Genomic DNA, 16,226 nt, shown 5'->3' with positions numbered 1-16,226 from the left:
CTAAAATTTTTAAACCCTAAAACCCTACCTAAGGAACCTCTTTTAAGGAAGCTAAAATATAACTTAGTTTATCCATAGCTGAATAGTCGGTACTTCATACAGAGAAATGATCCAGACGGGATTTGATACTTGGTCCTTCCATATGATGTCAACAAACAAAAAAATCGTTGAAAATAAAACTTCCTCATGCTTAACATTATTTGCTGCACTAAAATACTGTCTAGTGAAAGAAAAACAAGAGAAAAACTGAAAATATCGTCATAGCTCGAAGTCATTCATTTTCTGAACGCAATTTTTCACGAGTCCACAGTCCAAACCTGCAAGCTATATCCAATTTCCAATTTTTCTATGCTTGCCTTTCCCTTGGATCTCACATCATGACCCTCAACCGTGATGCCTTGATTGCACAAATGAACTTCCTTATCCACCACTTCGCCACGATCGAAACGGATTCAATTTTTCCGACCAAAGTTTTTCACGTACTGCCCGGGAGCAAACCGATGACCATTAATCAATGTGCTTGGGAAAAATATTTCTTCCCGATCGACGCTTTATTTGTTTTCGATGTGCTGCTTCGAGATGCGGGGTGGGATTGTTGCGATCGCCATTTCGCGTAACGTGCCGCTTCACCCCGAACAGCCCCATCAGCAGCTGGAGCACACATGCAATAGCAAAAATGCAAGAAAACGACGATGTTTTTTTTTTATGAGAATGTTAGACGCCCTTCCAGACGGAAACGCACACACGCACACCGAGACGAGACATTCCCGAGACGGTACCATCATTTGCACATAATTCACTCCCGTCCAGCCGCATTAGCGACGGTTAGCAGCGTTAGCAACGGCTTTTAACACACAGCGATGCGCTTCAAATCGCGGCAACGTTCTTTGTGTCTGCGGCGAAAAGTGGCGCTTCGTGTTGTTTGGAAAATTGGTAGAAAATTCCACGTACGATGCGACACCCTTGAAGTTGTGGAGCAACCCGTGAAAAAGGAATTATTAATCGCCTTTTTGCTTGGTTGATCGTATTCGGCCGCGATAGCTATTTCCAGGGTGTTTTCTTGCTGTGATCAATGTCCCGGTGACGGAACGTTATGGGAACGTTCCTGTTTCCACGACGTACACGGCTCGTCTTACCAGTGAACCTAAATTTAGGTTCTGTCCACCGTTTAGGAGGGTTTTCCTGCACGGAGCATGGTAAGAAATTGTCTCTGAGAGCGTTTTTTAAAGAAAAGAACTCAAGAGAAAGCGAGAGAGAGAGACTAAAAATAAAATAAAATTTCTACTGAGCAATGAGATCCTCTAATGCTCACCAAACACGTGAGTGTGTTTTGTTTACACATTCTCTTTCCATAAATTGTACGGGACGAGGCAGCACAGCACAAGCGGGAGACTTATGCTGGGAGCATAATTCGAGAGCAGACTTATGCTGCCGGCCAGACCGATGAGTGTCCGGTACTCTTTTTATGCTGCTCCCATCGGATGCGCCTTCTCACGGATGCCGTTCAGTGAGCGTGAGCAGCGAGTTGCTACCATGAGAGCGAGCATTAGGGAAAATCTTATGCTCCTTTACGCATCTAACAAAACCGGCGCCCGTTAGAAGGAGGAACCGATAAAAGCAAGCGTATATTGCTGAGTGACCCGCAGTCAAAAAATACCTTTCAGACGGGAAAGTGCCGCACACGGTCGAGCAAAATCTTCACACTTCGAAACTTCGTCAAAGGCGCCTTTTTTCCAAGTTTGCACGCTAGAAGGGAAAGGCTATTAAAACCGTATTAACGTTACAGAGTTCGGAGTGCGAGCAAACAAAATATTGCATAAAACATTACGCTAACAGTTTGAGGATGCAGTGAACGAAACAAGCAGCATAGCAGCAGCATCCCGGGTGGTAAAAAAAGTTTCCTTCCCTCAAAATCCCCAGTTCGTACATTCTTATCGGAGGTGCCCGTTGGTGTGCGCGTTATCGACCCTGAAGGATTTTGTGAACCTCCCCAACCGTCTATGTCTATGTCTCTACGGAGCTAAAGCTAAAATTGTGTCGAGCCCGGTGTGAATTGAGACTCGAAATTAAGGGCACCGGTGTTATCTTCTAGCCGTTTGTGAACGGTGCGGAAACTGTTGTCAGCAAGGAAAGCCCTCTAGGCGACTGGCAGAAACATATCAAGCAAAGCTCACTAACCGTTAACGTTTTCCGTACTGCGGTGCGCTTCGTGTGTGTGTGTGTGTGTGTGTGTGTGTGTGTGCTTAGGTGACATTACGGTGAATATTTTACGTTTTCCTGCCAACTGAAACCCAAAAAAAAGTGCCTTCTCCAGCATAACAGATTAGCCTGTGCGTGGATGTGCGTGTGTTGTGGAGCATCATCCGTGCTTTGCGTGTCGTGACGTGTGTCCATAACTTTGGACCCGAAGCGTTGATTGGCTTTGCTTACCCACAGTGTCTCGAGCGTGAGGTGAAGTGTAACGATAAAGTTCTTAAAATTTGTGTCCCCGTTTGAGAAAGCAAGCCGAGCCCTATGCATTCGAGAGTTTGGTGGCGTGTGTGACGGCGTTTTTTGGTGGTAATTCGTAAACAGTGACGGTTGGGCAAAGTGTGACCGTGACTACGAAGAAATGAAGAGCCAAGCGGTGGGACTTTTGGTGCTGGTTGTGGCGACCGTCGGTGCAGTTTCGTACTGCCCGAACCGGTGCGTCTGTGACGACGAGAAGCTGCACGTGACGTGCGGCGAGGGCGAGCTGGATGTGCTGCCGATAGCGCTCAACCCATCGATCGGCCGGCTGGTGATTAAGTTCAATCGTATCAAATCGATTGACTCGTCGATACAGTTCTACACCGAGCTGACGATGCTCGACCTGAGCTACAACCATCTGCTCAGCATTCCCGAGCGTATCTTCATGTACCAGAAGAAGTTGCTCCAGTTGCATCTGAACAACAACAAGCTCGGTGCCATCACGAACCGCACGTTTGGCGGACTGGACGAGCTGCGTGTGTTGAATCTGCGCGGCAACTTTATTGATGAGATTGGGAGCGAAATGTTCAAAGCACTTCCGAAGCTGGAGGAGCTAAACCTGGGGCAAAACCGAATTGCCACGCTACATGCTAGCGCTTTCGATGGATTGGTTAGCCTGCGTGTGCTCTATCTGGATGACAATTCGATCAGCACGATTCCTACGCTTTCGCTGACACCGCTCAAGGGGTTGGCCGAATTGTACCTCGGCACAAACTCGCTCTTCCGTGTACTTCCGGGTGCTTTCGAAGGACTCACGCAACTACGCCGACTAGACATTCATGGTTCGATGTTGGTTAACATCACAAGCGAAACGTTCCGAGGGTTGGAGAACATCCGTTCCCTAGACATCTCGGACAACCATCTGCTGAAGGTGCCAACCGTACAGCTGAGTGGATTGAAGCGTCTCGAAGATCTCACCATCGGTCAGAATGATTTTGAGATCATTCCTGAAGGAGCATTCTTCGGACTGTCCAATCTAAAATCAGTCGACATTTCTGGAGCGCTGAATCTTCGGCAGATTCAATCGGGAGCATTTTCCGCCAATCCTAATCTGGAATCGATTACAATTGCATCCAACAAGGAGCTGCAGGAGTTGGATGAGGGATCGTTTGCCGGCCTACCGCACATCCGGAAGGTGTCGCTGCGAGACAACAAGATCGCAACGTTCCACGAGGAACTGCTTCCCTGGAAGCATTTGGTGGAGTTTGATCTCACCGAGAACCCGCTCGTTTGCGATTGCAATGTGCTGTGGTTGAGAAATTTGCTCCAGCGCCAAAACCCCGAATCCGAGGAAGACGCACAAATTGTATGCAGCTGTCCTGACCGGCTGCACGGTGAGCTGCTGCGTGAGCTTACCGCCGATCTGCTCGGCTGCCAGCATCTGCAGTCGAAAGAGCGTGCCATTTTCGGTGCCATCATTGTTGCATCGGCGGCTAGCGTTACGACGCTGGTGCTGATTGTGTATCGGTTGCGCCATCGCATCCTGGACCTGCTCCGCCGGATGGGCTGGGGCGGAAGCAATAAGCGCGCGACCCTGCACGAGGAGAAGGACGTGGAGGTGCAGAAATCGTTGGGCGAGGTGGAGTACCATCAGCCGCACTGTAACATCTACACGTACAATTACCATCCAGCGTACAGGAACTATCAGCATCCGTTCGGTGGACAGTACACGCTACCGTATCCGCACTATCAGTCTCACAGTGCCAGTGCTGCCGGTGCTGGTGGACATGGTGCCGTAGCGACAGCGACTATGCCACCACAGCAACTCCACATCCACCAGCAATCGGCACCGAACTCGATCGTAGCCGTCGCTGGTAGCTACGGTGGGCAGCCCCAGCAGCCCCAGCAGCAGCAGCAGCATCTTCATCAGCATCATCACCATCAGCAGCCACCATTGCCACAAACTCCCAAGGGTACGCTGAGCACCTCGTCCTCCACCACCTCCTCGTCGACGTCCTCGTCCGCACTCTCTTCGAGCGGTTCGACGGTGTCGGGCGTTTCGGCCCAAACCCAATCATCCACGATCTATTCGCCCCAGTACGCACACCACATATACGAAGTGCCCAAAAATATGTCCGACACCTAAGCGTGGCGTTGCGGGTTAGGGGGCGAGGGATGAAGATTTCGCACACCAGTAACACTCACCACGAAACACACCGTTTTACACCGTTTTACACCAACTGCATCACCTAGCAAACGTACACGCACTAGTAAGCTCCTTCGTGAAGCGCTGTCGCTCACTCACTCACACTCACCACAGTTACTACGGCTCACACAAGTTAGTATTAACGCGTATCGTTGTTTGTTAGGATGGGAGGGTTAGTTCGGAAGCACGGTTCCGGAGGATAGGACGCATTCATTATTGATGGCGTCCTTCGCGAGGGTGCGTACCTGCGTCGCCCGGGCTGCTACGATGAGTCATATCGCGAGGAACACGTTCATCGCTAGATTTAGTAGAGGCGTGCGAATCTTCAATCTTCAGTTGAGCATTTCCACAGGAATTTCCTTTCAAGGAAAACATCGATATGGTAAAGCGCATTTTAACTTCTAGTCAATTTTTAATTTATCTACTAAAAACGATTATTACGGCGCGTTTGGAAGGATCTTTCACGCAACGATTGAAAAACACCCCAAAACAAAGCAATCTATCGTTCTTGAAACATGTTTGGTTGGTTTTATTAAGTACGAAACAAAACTGCAGACTAATATATATTATGTTTTCGAACCTACTTTCTTAGCATGTCAAATTACAAAGAGCATTAAGGCTATTACAAATCAAACAGTACAACCGTTTTCCATGTGAGCGCGCGCGCGTGTGTATGTAGACTTTTCCGTCGTAAGGAAACTTCTCAGTTAGTTGTACATATTATGTAAATAAACTTTTTTAACGTATACTGATAGCAAAGCAGGTAAGCGAGAAACCACGTTGCGATGTTACAAAAAGGAAGCAGGCAGAAGAAAAAAGCATGCAGGAGTGTTGTGCAGTGGCTCAACCAGCAATCGACTGTTTTTTCGTGTTTAGTTTCATTTATTATTAAGATCAAAATCAAAACGAAACATGTGAAAATTCTAACGTAGTGAGTCGACGGAAAAACACGAATAAAACGGACGACAAACACAAGTTTTGTTCGATGGTTTACCGTTTAATCGTTTGTACGCGTTTCCTTCGTTGGATGTGAATTAAAACTGAGCGGGAAACATTTTAGCTAGCACTGAACAGCGAACGTGAGCTGCCGGAGATGGTTTATTTCCTTTTGTCATCCTACAGCCACTGGTTCGCAATATCATTCGCGGTCCTTGGTCCTTGTGGGAATAGTTCAGAATCGGGTAAAAATGGGACTGGAAAAACGGAAGTAATGATGTGATTGGTAGCGCGCAAGCAGGTGGAAGCATTTTTTACACGTTTAGCAACATAATCGAGAATGTTATTGTGAAAGAAGGGAAGCGATGAAAATGGTAAAGCAACTCGTACATTTCTAAACCACACACAACCACTCATACACACCAATTGATAGGCATACACGGGAATGAAGCTTGACGCTGCATGAACAGATCGTTATAGTCAGTAAACATTAAAGAAAACAACCGAAAACAAACGCAAAAAAAAACACAACAAAAATTGTACTCGTATTAAAATAATACTTTGTATAGTGATGTAAGTGAGCAAACTGAGCGGAAAAACGGAGAAGCAAATGAAAACGAAAGCTAAAGCAACGAAAGACATGACAAGAAGCATGAGAAAAATTAATAAAACAAATCAAACTTCAGATATAAAAACAAAAAAACAACTTGCGTATGAGATGTACGTGTGTGCGCCATTGGAAGAGAAAATAAAGCTGAAAGAAATAGAAAAGAAGCAAGCTGTAAGTATAATGTCATTTTGTTTTTAATTACCCTCAAACTCGCAGGTATGGTGCGCAGGTAACAAGGATACGGGCAACTGGATGGAAATGGAAGACGTTCAGGACGATGTTGGCACTTTGGGAAGTGTGGCGCCTGTTGAGATTAATTCGTTGTTCATTGAGTCGTCCTTTCTGGGTGGTACGGTTTTATTTTGATTTTTTAATAATTAGGTACCAGCTTGATGAAGAATGTGAATGAGGATAGTGAAGTGTTCTCTGGTGATGGGTTTTGCTTTCCTCGCTGCTCATTTAATAAAGTTTGAATAAGAGAAAAATGAGTTAGGGACTGCAAATGGGAGAGGGACTAGCATTTACTATCATCTTTGGACTGATTCATCTTAAAAATTGTAAAACGAACGGATTTTGTTTTTAAAGTGTGCTATTTCCTTTGTGATGTAAACGGTATATCTCAAGTGCGTGACAAATATTTTTTGTGTTTTGTTATAAAAAGAATGTACTCAAAAATGGAATCATACTTTTTATTAAGACGCTTATGAAATACGTATGGTAACGTAACGTTTAAGCAGCGATACAGAAAGCAATTGAGACACCAATTTACACTGGTGGTGAGAATAACTCAACTCAACTCATAACTCCTTTCAAAAAATTAAATTACTCTTACTTATTACCCCATTGGGATTCATTTTTTATAACTCTACAACTTCTTAAATTATTGTTGTATGCTGATGAAGTGGGAGCTAAGAGTTTTAACGTAGAGATACGCGGGATTCGTAGAGGGGATTCAAATCCCCAAAAAAGTTTTTCAACTCTTTTGAGAATCCTTTTATTTAAACTCACTCTGAGTGAGTTGGAAGACGACAGAGAGATTCGAGCCGCAAAATGTTACAATAACTCACCTAGGATTCGATTCTTGAAGAGTTTTTAAACTCTTTTCGGCATTCAAATTGCAGAGAGTGTTTTAAAAATTTTATTGATTTAAATTTACAAAAATTTTAAATGTTTAAAAAAATCATTTGTGATTTAGCGATCTTGCTCTGCCGACAAGCAACGCACTCAGAGTGAGTTTTATTATAATGACTCCCAAAGAGTTGAAAAAACACTTTGTGATTTGAATCCCGGGTGAGTTGTTTAAGCTTTTTGCGATTCAAATCACAAACGAGCTGGTAAAACACTTTGTAAAGAGTTTATTCAATGCATTCATTAGAAAGATTGAAATATTTTTAATCGAATTAACGGATACAGACCCATGCTACGGAACAAGAACAACGATTGGAAACTCGGACCGACCTGGGCATGTCTACGCTACGTGCTAAACCTTGAGCAGGCCAAGAAGAAAAAAAAATGAATCTTCTATTCACTCTTACTCAGTACGCACAACACTCAATATTTTATCAATATGTTTAATTTAAGTTACAAATTTTGTGTACTTTTGTACAAATACTTTCTAAAAACTTTGTTAAACTCGACTGAAACGATTTTATTGTCCGTTTCAGGAGCAACTGTGTATTATATTTGAAGGCTGCTCCCTGAAACATTAAGAAATAGTGTTGATGCAATCTTTTGCTGATGGAATCTTAAATCGTAGGAAGTAAACAATTAAAAATGCTCTAAACTCAATGGACAATATTTTAAAAGTGCTCTAAGGTTATTTAAAGAAGCAAAAATAAATGTAATCAGTTTCTTTTCAAATAGGCGAGTTTGACAGAAATGTTTACTCACAGCTTTAAGGTTTGTCACAGCTAGGCCATCCTTAATGAAATGTTGGAAAAAAATCTGTTGCTGTCTTCTTATCATTCACTAACGATTTTGTTATTATTTCAAACGCATAAATGATTTTTTCAGTCAAACTTTTCATCAAACACTTCACTACTTCCTAGTAAGCAATACCTTATGACTGACCTGACCTTAATCACCATGACTACAAGGGCTCAGAAGTGTCTTGGAATTAAAGACTTGTAAACGGTACAAAGAGACACATCCAAGTGGTAATCTGTATCGTGCAATCACTTTGAATGACCGACTGTTAATTATTTCGCTTCCTTTCGAGACGTGTGTGCTTCCTTTATCAAGCCTTAGACTCAGGGAATATTTGGCAGTGCTTAAGAACATGGTTGAGCATATGATTTTAACTAGAAAAGAAAATAGGACTAACAAAATGTACTTAATAAAACATTCTTCGCGTCAAAAGAATTATGCTAGAGCGCAAAATGTGCAGCAAACAATTATGAACAAATTATCTTCACCTTCCAGTGACGTTTGATAAGTGTAGAATTTGTTAAAACTTTGAGGAAAAATGTTGGAACACTTGGAAAATTTTGGTTTTCTACGAAGTGCAAAAATAATTTGAGCACAAAATCTCATACACTTATCAGTAAAACCTATTACTTAAGCCACACCTTCGACTTATTTGCTGCCAGCAAACGGAAAACCTACTGAATACTGCTTTGGGATGTCACCGGAGTATTTCGGTTACTTTCCTTTCCTTCCATCTCATCGTTTTTGTCCGTAGGTTTTCCTTATTCATTGGTGCTGTTTACCGGTGGGAGAAAATTAAATGAACGGTAAAATGAAGGCTCCATCGTGTTCATCGGCTTTCGGACGTTGGAGTTGGGGTACTATGGGTTGGTCGCGACTCCACCAAACCAACCAACAAAACCATCATCCCACGAGTGTGGTTTGCTGGTACAGTACACGCACATCACACTTACGGACGGAGTTTTTACCGTTTTAGCCAGGGCCAACCAAGGGACCAGAAGCTACAAACATTTTCCATTTGTTCTCGTCGCCGGTCGGTACCGGACCCGGTGGTAAAGTTATTCCAGTTCAATTTAGTTTGGGTCGAAGCATTTCCCTCGGCGAATGTGGCACAGGACATAATCGGTGGGAAGGTGCATTGGTAGACGAAGAACGATCGAGAAAGGGGCAGTACGGGCAGGGATTTTTTTTTCCTTCCTCGTCGTACGAGCTCTGCAACCCCCTAACGATCCGGTCAAAGTTTGAACGATTACATGTTGTGTGCCGTACAGCCTAGCACGGGTTTCTGCTTTGGGAAACTGTGCAACAGATAGATAAGCGCAACTTCCATCCGCTGCCAAAGGATCCTTCCTCCGGCGGATCCTTGCAGTTGGGAGTCGCAACCACTCTCGTGGGTCATCACGGAACGACGGTCCTTGCCACCTACAGAAGCCATATCTCAACGCGCTAGACGCTTCAGCCCAACACTAGCGTCATCGTCTTGCCTTTTCCACGCCAGCAAAGGACCAGCGGTCCATGTTGAACAACAGTTTTGCATCCTTGCTCGCTTGCTCGATTAGGAATGGTAAGTTTTGTTACGTTTTCGATAAGAACAGTTATTTCAGACGGTAAAGCATGATTTTGTTTTCCTTCGGTGGGTGGAATGCGCGTCGTTATATACTTGCTTACACCAAATCATGCTAGATTCATGTTGCTACTTATACAGAAAGAGGAATAATAACGAAAAACGCCCACTGGACTGGATGTGAGTACGCTTCATAATTTCTTCTGCAATGAAATGAGAAGATCTCAGCCCGTTGTTCACTTGTAAGCTGATTTGTCTGCATGTTATGGATAGTAGTTAACGAAATGGGGTCTTAGTATCCTGAACTAAAAAGGCCCAAGCTAAGTAAATATTTTTGCACTCGCAAAAGTGGTTTGAGTTTTTGGTGAATAAGAGACAACCGAAAAAAGAAAGATTCAAATTCACTTTCATTTCTACTGTTCTGTGTTCTTTTTATATTTGTTTCTTTCATTTTTGTGTTGTAATTATTTACTTATAAATCTGCTGCTCTTCTATGAGTTTTGCTTTTCTTATTTTGCAATAATTTTGAAGCAGTAGTAGTATTAGTAGTAGCAGAGTGCATTTATTTAGTAATTTTTTTTATAACATTAGTCTGCTTAACTCTCCCATTGTCTTGTATTATGTATGGCGTAGCCAGTTAAATTTTGTGTATAGTTTGAGCATGTAAACGTAGTGTGAAAAATGGGATAAAAGCCACAATTAATCGAAAAGATCTTAACCCTACCTTATGAACCAATCCTTAAACTACAATATTTTAACAAAAACAGTTAACAAACAATTAAGATTGATAAGTATGATTGAAAAAATGAAAGAGAAAAAAACTTATTCCGTTTGATGGTATAATTGAATTCTAGTTTCTTATTGTAATCTAATATTAGTAAGGAATTGGCAACGTGATGAATTTGAATGTTCTAGACTATTTTTGGTCCTTGTGAAGTGCTTTTTTTTGTAAAACTTGAAGGTTTTTAAATGAAGTTTATCAGTTTTACTCCATACCGGACAAGCATAAGTGTTTGTTGGTCTAATAGAGCAGGCAACAGTGCAGCTTTTTCGAAATTTTACTCTAGATTTCCGATTTGTTACGTTATTTTTGGATAAATTTTTGAACTGCAGGGTTGCGTTTTGTTTTGATACGAAATTATATTTAAAGGAATGACAAACTTAGTTAGTGAAGGTGATTTTTTTAAACAAAACTAAGCACGATATGTGATCTTTTTGCAAAACGGTTTAGAAATAATGATAAGAAATACATTTTGTATGTAGGCTTGCACTAGCTGGATAACTGGATGGTTGATATAAATTAGTATTTCATTTAAAAACCAAATATTTACGATTTAAAAAGAGAGATGGAGACTAAAATGAAGCAAACCCCTCGTGCCGGGGTAACACAAGGAAGCGTTATTTCTCGGTTATTAAATAAAATATACATTTCCGATGGAGGCGGCTCGGTGGTAGAGGCGATATTGGCGCCGGTCTTTACACGGCAGTACCGGGGTTCGAATCCCATTCGTACCGTTCCCCAGTAGTGAAGAGTATCCAATTACTTGTGGTATTGGCAAGTCTATAAGCCATTTCGATGGCCAGCATGACCTTAAGTCAAGAAAGTGAAGAATATTTGCGGTATCCCAAAGATGAAATATTGTAAGCAAATATCTCTTTGCAAAGGATGTTAACGACGATCTTGTAAAAGAGCAAATACAATTATTAAAAACCCAAATACAGCTCTTAATTCATAATCAAATTATTAGCAGAAATGGAACTAAAAATTTACAAAACAAAGCTATGACAGTACGGCGTACTGTCGTCATACAAAAATAAATAAAATAAAACCAAAGCTATCTTTTACACTAGATTCACTAGTACGCAACATTTCCTGGAAACAAACCATAAAGTATCTGGGAAGGGTTTTTGACAAGAGAATGACGTTCAAGTCGTCAAGATAAATCTTGGCGAAGAATCCAAGATAAGCTCTTGTTAGATGCTGTTGTAATATAGCCCAACAAAACCTATGTCTCTCCAGTTTGGGACTCGTGTGCTAAAACTCATAAACTTAGATTGTAAAGAATTCAAAACAAATTTCTGAAAACAATCTTAGACTTGCCATCTTGGTTGCGGAATAGAACTTCACACAGAGTAAAAAAAACACAGAGATGTAAAAAAAATAATTCGTGTCCTATAATAATTACAAATTTCATGGATCCCCAACAATTCTTTTGTTCCCAAAACGTAACATCCTAAAGCTATTGAGAGTGTTAAAGCAGACCGTTACAAATTTGGACAATATTATTTAGATGTAAGAAATAGTCTATAACAAAAGCTAATAATTAGGATTAGGAGACAAACACACTTATCTTTTTCTTATCAGGAAGTAGGTTTTTTTCTGCTAATTTTCCCTACTATTGCATTTAAATACGGTTAATTGTTAACATTGTTGCATTTCAAATGGTACAGCCAAAAGTTTTTGGCATAAAGTTAAGAAAAAATATGCTGTTGAACCCGCTGTCTAACGAGTTTATCATCCATTGCGATTGTAATAAAAAAGGACCACGAAATATACAAACACTACTGCTATTACTACTGCTAAAATGAAGCACAGAAAACATACATTTTAATCATCTTTAATTCATTTCCTAACTTTATTTTAAACATCTATGTTGCAATGGCTTAATTTACCTATGAAACGAACAATGTAAAACATTCATGGTCTATTCATTGCTACCTTATACTAAAGACAAATAATATTTTTAAACATTGCACCAACTTTTGTGCTGATGAAACAATGTCTTAAATTTTCAATTTTAATTATTCTTTTTGTACTGGGGATTGCTGCATTTGCTGCATTGCGCGCCGCTCCTGCTTCGGGGCCTTACAGTGCAGTGTAGCAAAACTTCTCCACCGCCCGAAAACAATCGCCGTTGCAACTAAATGATGCACTTTGTAGGGTTAATGTGTGTGTGTGTGTGTGTGAAAGAATGAGAGTGTGCCAACAGGAAGTCGGAACCCGTATTCGGGAGCTTTGGACAAACTTTCCCACCGCTTCTTTTCCACTCCTGGACGTCCAGCGTTGATGCTACCCGGGCCACCGCAGATGTATCCTTCCGGAATCTGAACTACTGTCGACCGGTAGCCGCACTGCACGGTTGGAAATAGTTTCAAATTTGGAACACTGTCCAAAACCGGCTAGCAGAAAGAACAACAAAAACTACAAACACTCACACAAAAGGCCGCCTGGGTAGGGCTAAATGTATAATAATAATGATAGTTTAAGAAGAGAAAAAAAAACACGATAAACGGGTAAACTGTAGCCAAGAGGATAGATCAACTTAATTATCATTAGCAGCACACATATTGTACCGGCTAACCATAAACATATAATTATTTTGTTGTATTTTTATTGTTTTCCCCGGTTTCGACGTGCTCGCTTGCCTAGGCCACAAACCGTACCGCGTTTGTCGGGGTTTGCTGCAGTTTAGACGACTGTGTGTGTGTGTGTGTGTGTGTTTCTTATTCAGTTCCGAACGTAAAACAAACAAAACTCGTTCACTTCCGGTGCGGCATCGCTTGGCTGCCAGCTATCCGTCATTTGCGCTTTCGGGCCGGGGAATGGGGCGTGACTGGAAAAGTCGATTTGAATGATATTTGTTTCTGCCTTGGAGTTCTTCGGTGCGCCAGGCGCCTAGTTGCATTTAATGGCGGTTTAAGGAGACGGTTTGTGTGGCGGTATTTTCGGGACTAGATGTGCTTTATTGTCCCAGTTTCATAAGGAATGCAAGCGAGCTGAAGTGAAACATAGGCAATGGGAGCTATAATTTGAATACATACATTTTTTGGGATTCTTGTTGTGTTCGAGTTTTAAGCCGACGGATGATGACCCAGTGCTCGAGTGTGTACAATGTTAATACAACAGGTACGGTTTGCATTTTTAATTGTTTGGGAGGAGCACATCTTGATTTAATGAGCATATTGTTGAATACTTTCTGAAGATCACTAAATAGTGAAGTAAAGGAAGTGTTTCTTGAAATATTGGTAATTAACTTGTTTTACGTATAGTCTTACACTTTAAATTACGAATAAAAAAGAAAATAATAAATAAATAAGTGCTGATAATACCTCCAGCATGTCTTCTTTCCGTCCTATTTCCCTTCTTAACCCAGATTACAATCGCCTCGATGATGTTAACGGGAGGTGGGAGACATGACGCTGGTGAGACTTTTAAAAACCACGGGTGAGCAGTCTTCTTCCCGTATCCTTATCAACGGAGACCTCACCACTCCGTTTCCTATCCTGAGTTCCTTCCGACAAGACACCCCCTTTCCATGTACCTTTTTATCCTGTATCTTCAACCTCTCATCACGAGACTAGAAGGGAAATGTTGTGACCAACATGACTTGGTCAACGCATCGACCGACGACATCTCCGTGATCCCGAATCTCCCGAAAAGATTGAACAATTCGGTTTGTGCTTAGGAGCCAAACTGAATATCTAAAAGGCGGAAGGAGTGGATATAGGACATGCCACTCCTGAAAACACTATAATCATTCGCTGGCTCTGAACAGTGGAGAGGCCACGTCTTCTTGGTATCCTTTCCAGCAACAACATTCGTGAAGCAATTGGACACAACTGGGATCAACCGTGATCAATGAGTTTAGGCGTTTGGGATGACTTCACCGGGTGAGAGATTTAAACCTCTTGCACAAGGTAGCCATACTGAACTACTTTCTTCTGCCTCTACTATGGTAATTGACTTCTTTATGTGGCGCTTGAGCTATTGTAACAAAGTAAAAGTCTCACTGACGTTTGGGTCTTTCTTATGGAATGGATCCGAAAACCTTGACCCGTAACCGCGCAGGCCTTATTCTTCATATTCCTCTAACCTCCACACAAGCGTTACTAACCACCAGATACGTTGCGGTGAAGAGGTGTCAGCGGATAGGCGAGCAACACATTTCCTATGCTGGAAACCCTCCGAACGTCGCTGCTGTCAAATACACAAACCCTCGTCTCAACAAAGTTTTTCTGTAACTGCGATACATCCCAGAAAAACCGACAAAGTGGCACTGGAGTATCCAACGATAAGTTGGAGGAGTGCTTGGAAAAACATAAGCAGCAGACAGTTATCGTCATTGCAGCGAAGATCCGCCTGCGCAGTATGCGCAAGGATAGAAACTATGGAACATAAGTTTGCACTGTGTCCCAGAGTGTCAATTGGTTGGAAAGTCCTGTTACAGGCCATTAAACGCATTGGTCCCAACTTCTCTCCAATATTCCTTTCTCTCCGCTTGCCTGTACTGAGTAACATTAGTAACGTTTACGCATAGTCTTCTTCTTCTTCTTCTTGGCTTAACGACCTCGAAGGTCATCAGCCGGCCATCGAAAATGGCTTTCTAGACTGCCGATACCACGTAGTTGGTCAGTCAGTCCTCACTACGAGGGGATGGATCCGGATGGGATTTAAACCCTTAAAGTCCTGTCGTTTTAAGGCCGGCGCCGCAGTCTCATCACCACCGGGCCGCCCCGCTATAAAGTATAAAGGCTTATGTTATGTAATTCTATCATTCAATACACAACTTTTTATTTTAAAAAATGGCCTGCCATAATACTTATACAGAGTGGCATCGTAGAAGTAAGAAAATTATTTGTGCGCTCATTTATTGTGTTTTCTGTCACTGAATGTCAAACACAGGGGTATATTTTGACAGATTAGCTTGTTTAATATTTATGTGCCAAACATACACTTAACTTTCAGTTCTGGTTTGTAGCAATCTACAAGGATTCAAGCTACGAACAAATAAAAATTGTGCATTTGTAAGATTAAGGTAGAAGCTGTCTCATCTTAATTTGACACAAACATTCAAGCGCTAAGAGGATACGGGCACGGTTTTTCCAAAGAGGAAACCGGGCAAAGAACATACGTCGGAATCCAGCGCGCTCGGGAAGAAAGATGGTGCGTGAAATGAACATACGTCACTTTGCAATGCAAAGCATTCTGAAAAAAGGACTTTGATTGTAAAACGTTTAAAAAACAGATAATTTAAGGCTTAACCAGCAAACCTATTGCCAACAGGGTGACCAGATCTCGCTTGCTGCTGAAGATGCACGCAGGTCACAACATCTTATTTTCTGACGAATCACTGTTCACTCTGGAGGTATCCTTAAATAAGCAGAACGATCGTGTTTATGGAGCATGGAGTCAAATGTTTGAAGTTGGACGGATTCAAGAGAGGGTTGTTTAAGATATGGGACAAAATGCAGTCTGAAGTTGTGCGTGCGGCCAAAGAAGAAAGATTTGAAATGAATTGAGTGCAATGTAAGTTCATTACCAATTGTTGTTATTTAATTCGGTTCCGAAGAGAAATCAAACCGGTTTAGATAAATGAAATGGTTTCGATTTTATGACACAAAAAAAAGTGTATCACTTCCACGATGCCACCCTGTAATTTAAATAAGAGCGGCATATTCTTCTATATTAGAAAAAACACACATCCATAAAAGGAGATAGCCAATATATCATTCTGAAAGGTGCTAATATGCATTAG

The 16,226-nt window shown here is 41.9% G+C and overlaps 4 protein-coding genes across 7 annotated transcripts in view; 3 read left to right on the top strand and 1 right to left on the bottom strand.

Moving 5' to 3' along the window:
• The window catches only part of LOC126556360 (probable cGMP 3',5'-cyclic phosphodiesterase subunit delta), a 441,422-nt gene that overhangs the window by 118,342 nt on the left and 306,854 nt on the right, over positions 1–16,226 (top strand). The window lies entirely within an intron of this gene.
• LOC126556322 (ras-related protein Rab6) overlaps positions 1–16,226 on the bottom strand; it is a 467,299-nt gene that overhangs the window by 251,768 nt on the left and 199,305 nt on the right. The gene's annotated exons all lie outside the window — the stretch shown is intronic.
• LOC126555992 (leucine-rich repeat-containing protein 15-like) lies at positions 2,612–4,595 on the top strand. The gene has a single exon (XM_050211147.1). It carries the CDS (start codon positions 2,612–2,614, stop codon positions 4,592–4,594), a length of 1,983 nt encoding a protein of 660 aa, XP_050067104.1. The 3' UTR covers position 4,595.
• Positions 9,388–16,226, top strand: part of LOC126568803 (gastrula zinc finger protein xFG20-1-like) — a 343,175-nt gene continuing 336,336 nt past the window's right edge. Inside the window, exon 1 of the mRNA XM_050225435.1 lies at positions 9,388–9,391. The gene's annotated coding sequence lies outside the window, so the exon portion shown is untranslated. The remainder of the gene's footprint in view (positions 9,392–16,226) is intronic.

Source organism: Anopheles maculipalpis, chromosome 2RL (assembly GCF_943734695.1).
Source record: "Anopheles maculipalpis chromosome 2RL, idAnoMacuDA_375_x, whole genome shotgun sequence".
Classification (NCBI taxonomy): Eukaryota; Metazoa; Arthropoda; class Insecta; order Diptera; family Culicidae; genus Anopheles; species Anopheles maculipalpis.
Note: the sequence above shows the minus strand (reverse complement) of the source record. Positions and strands in the feature narration are given on the sequence as shown.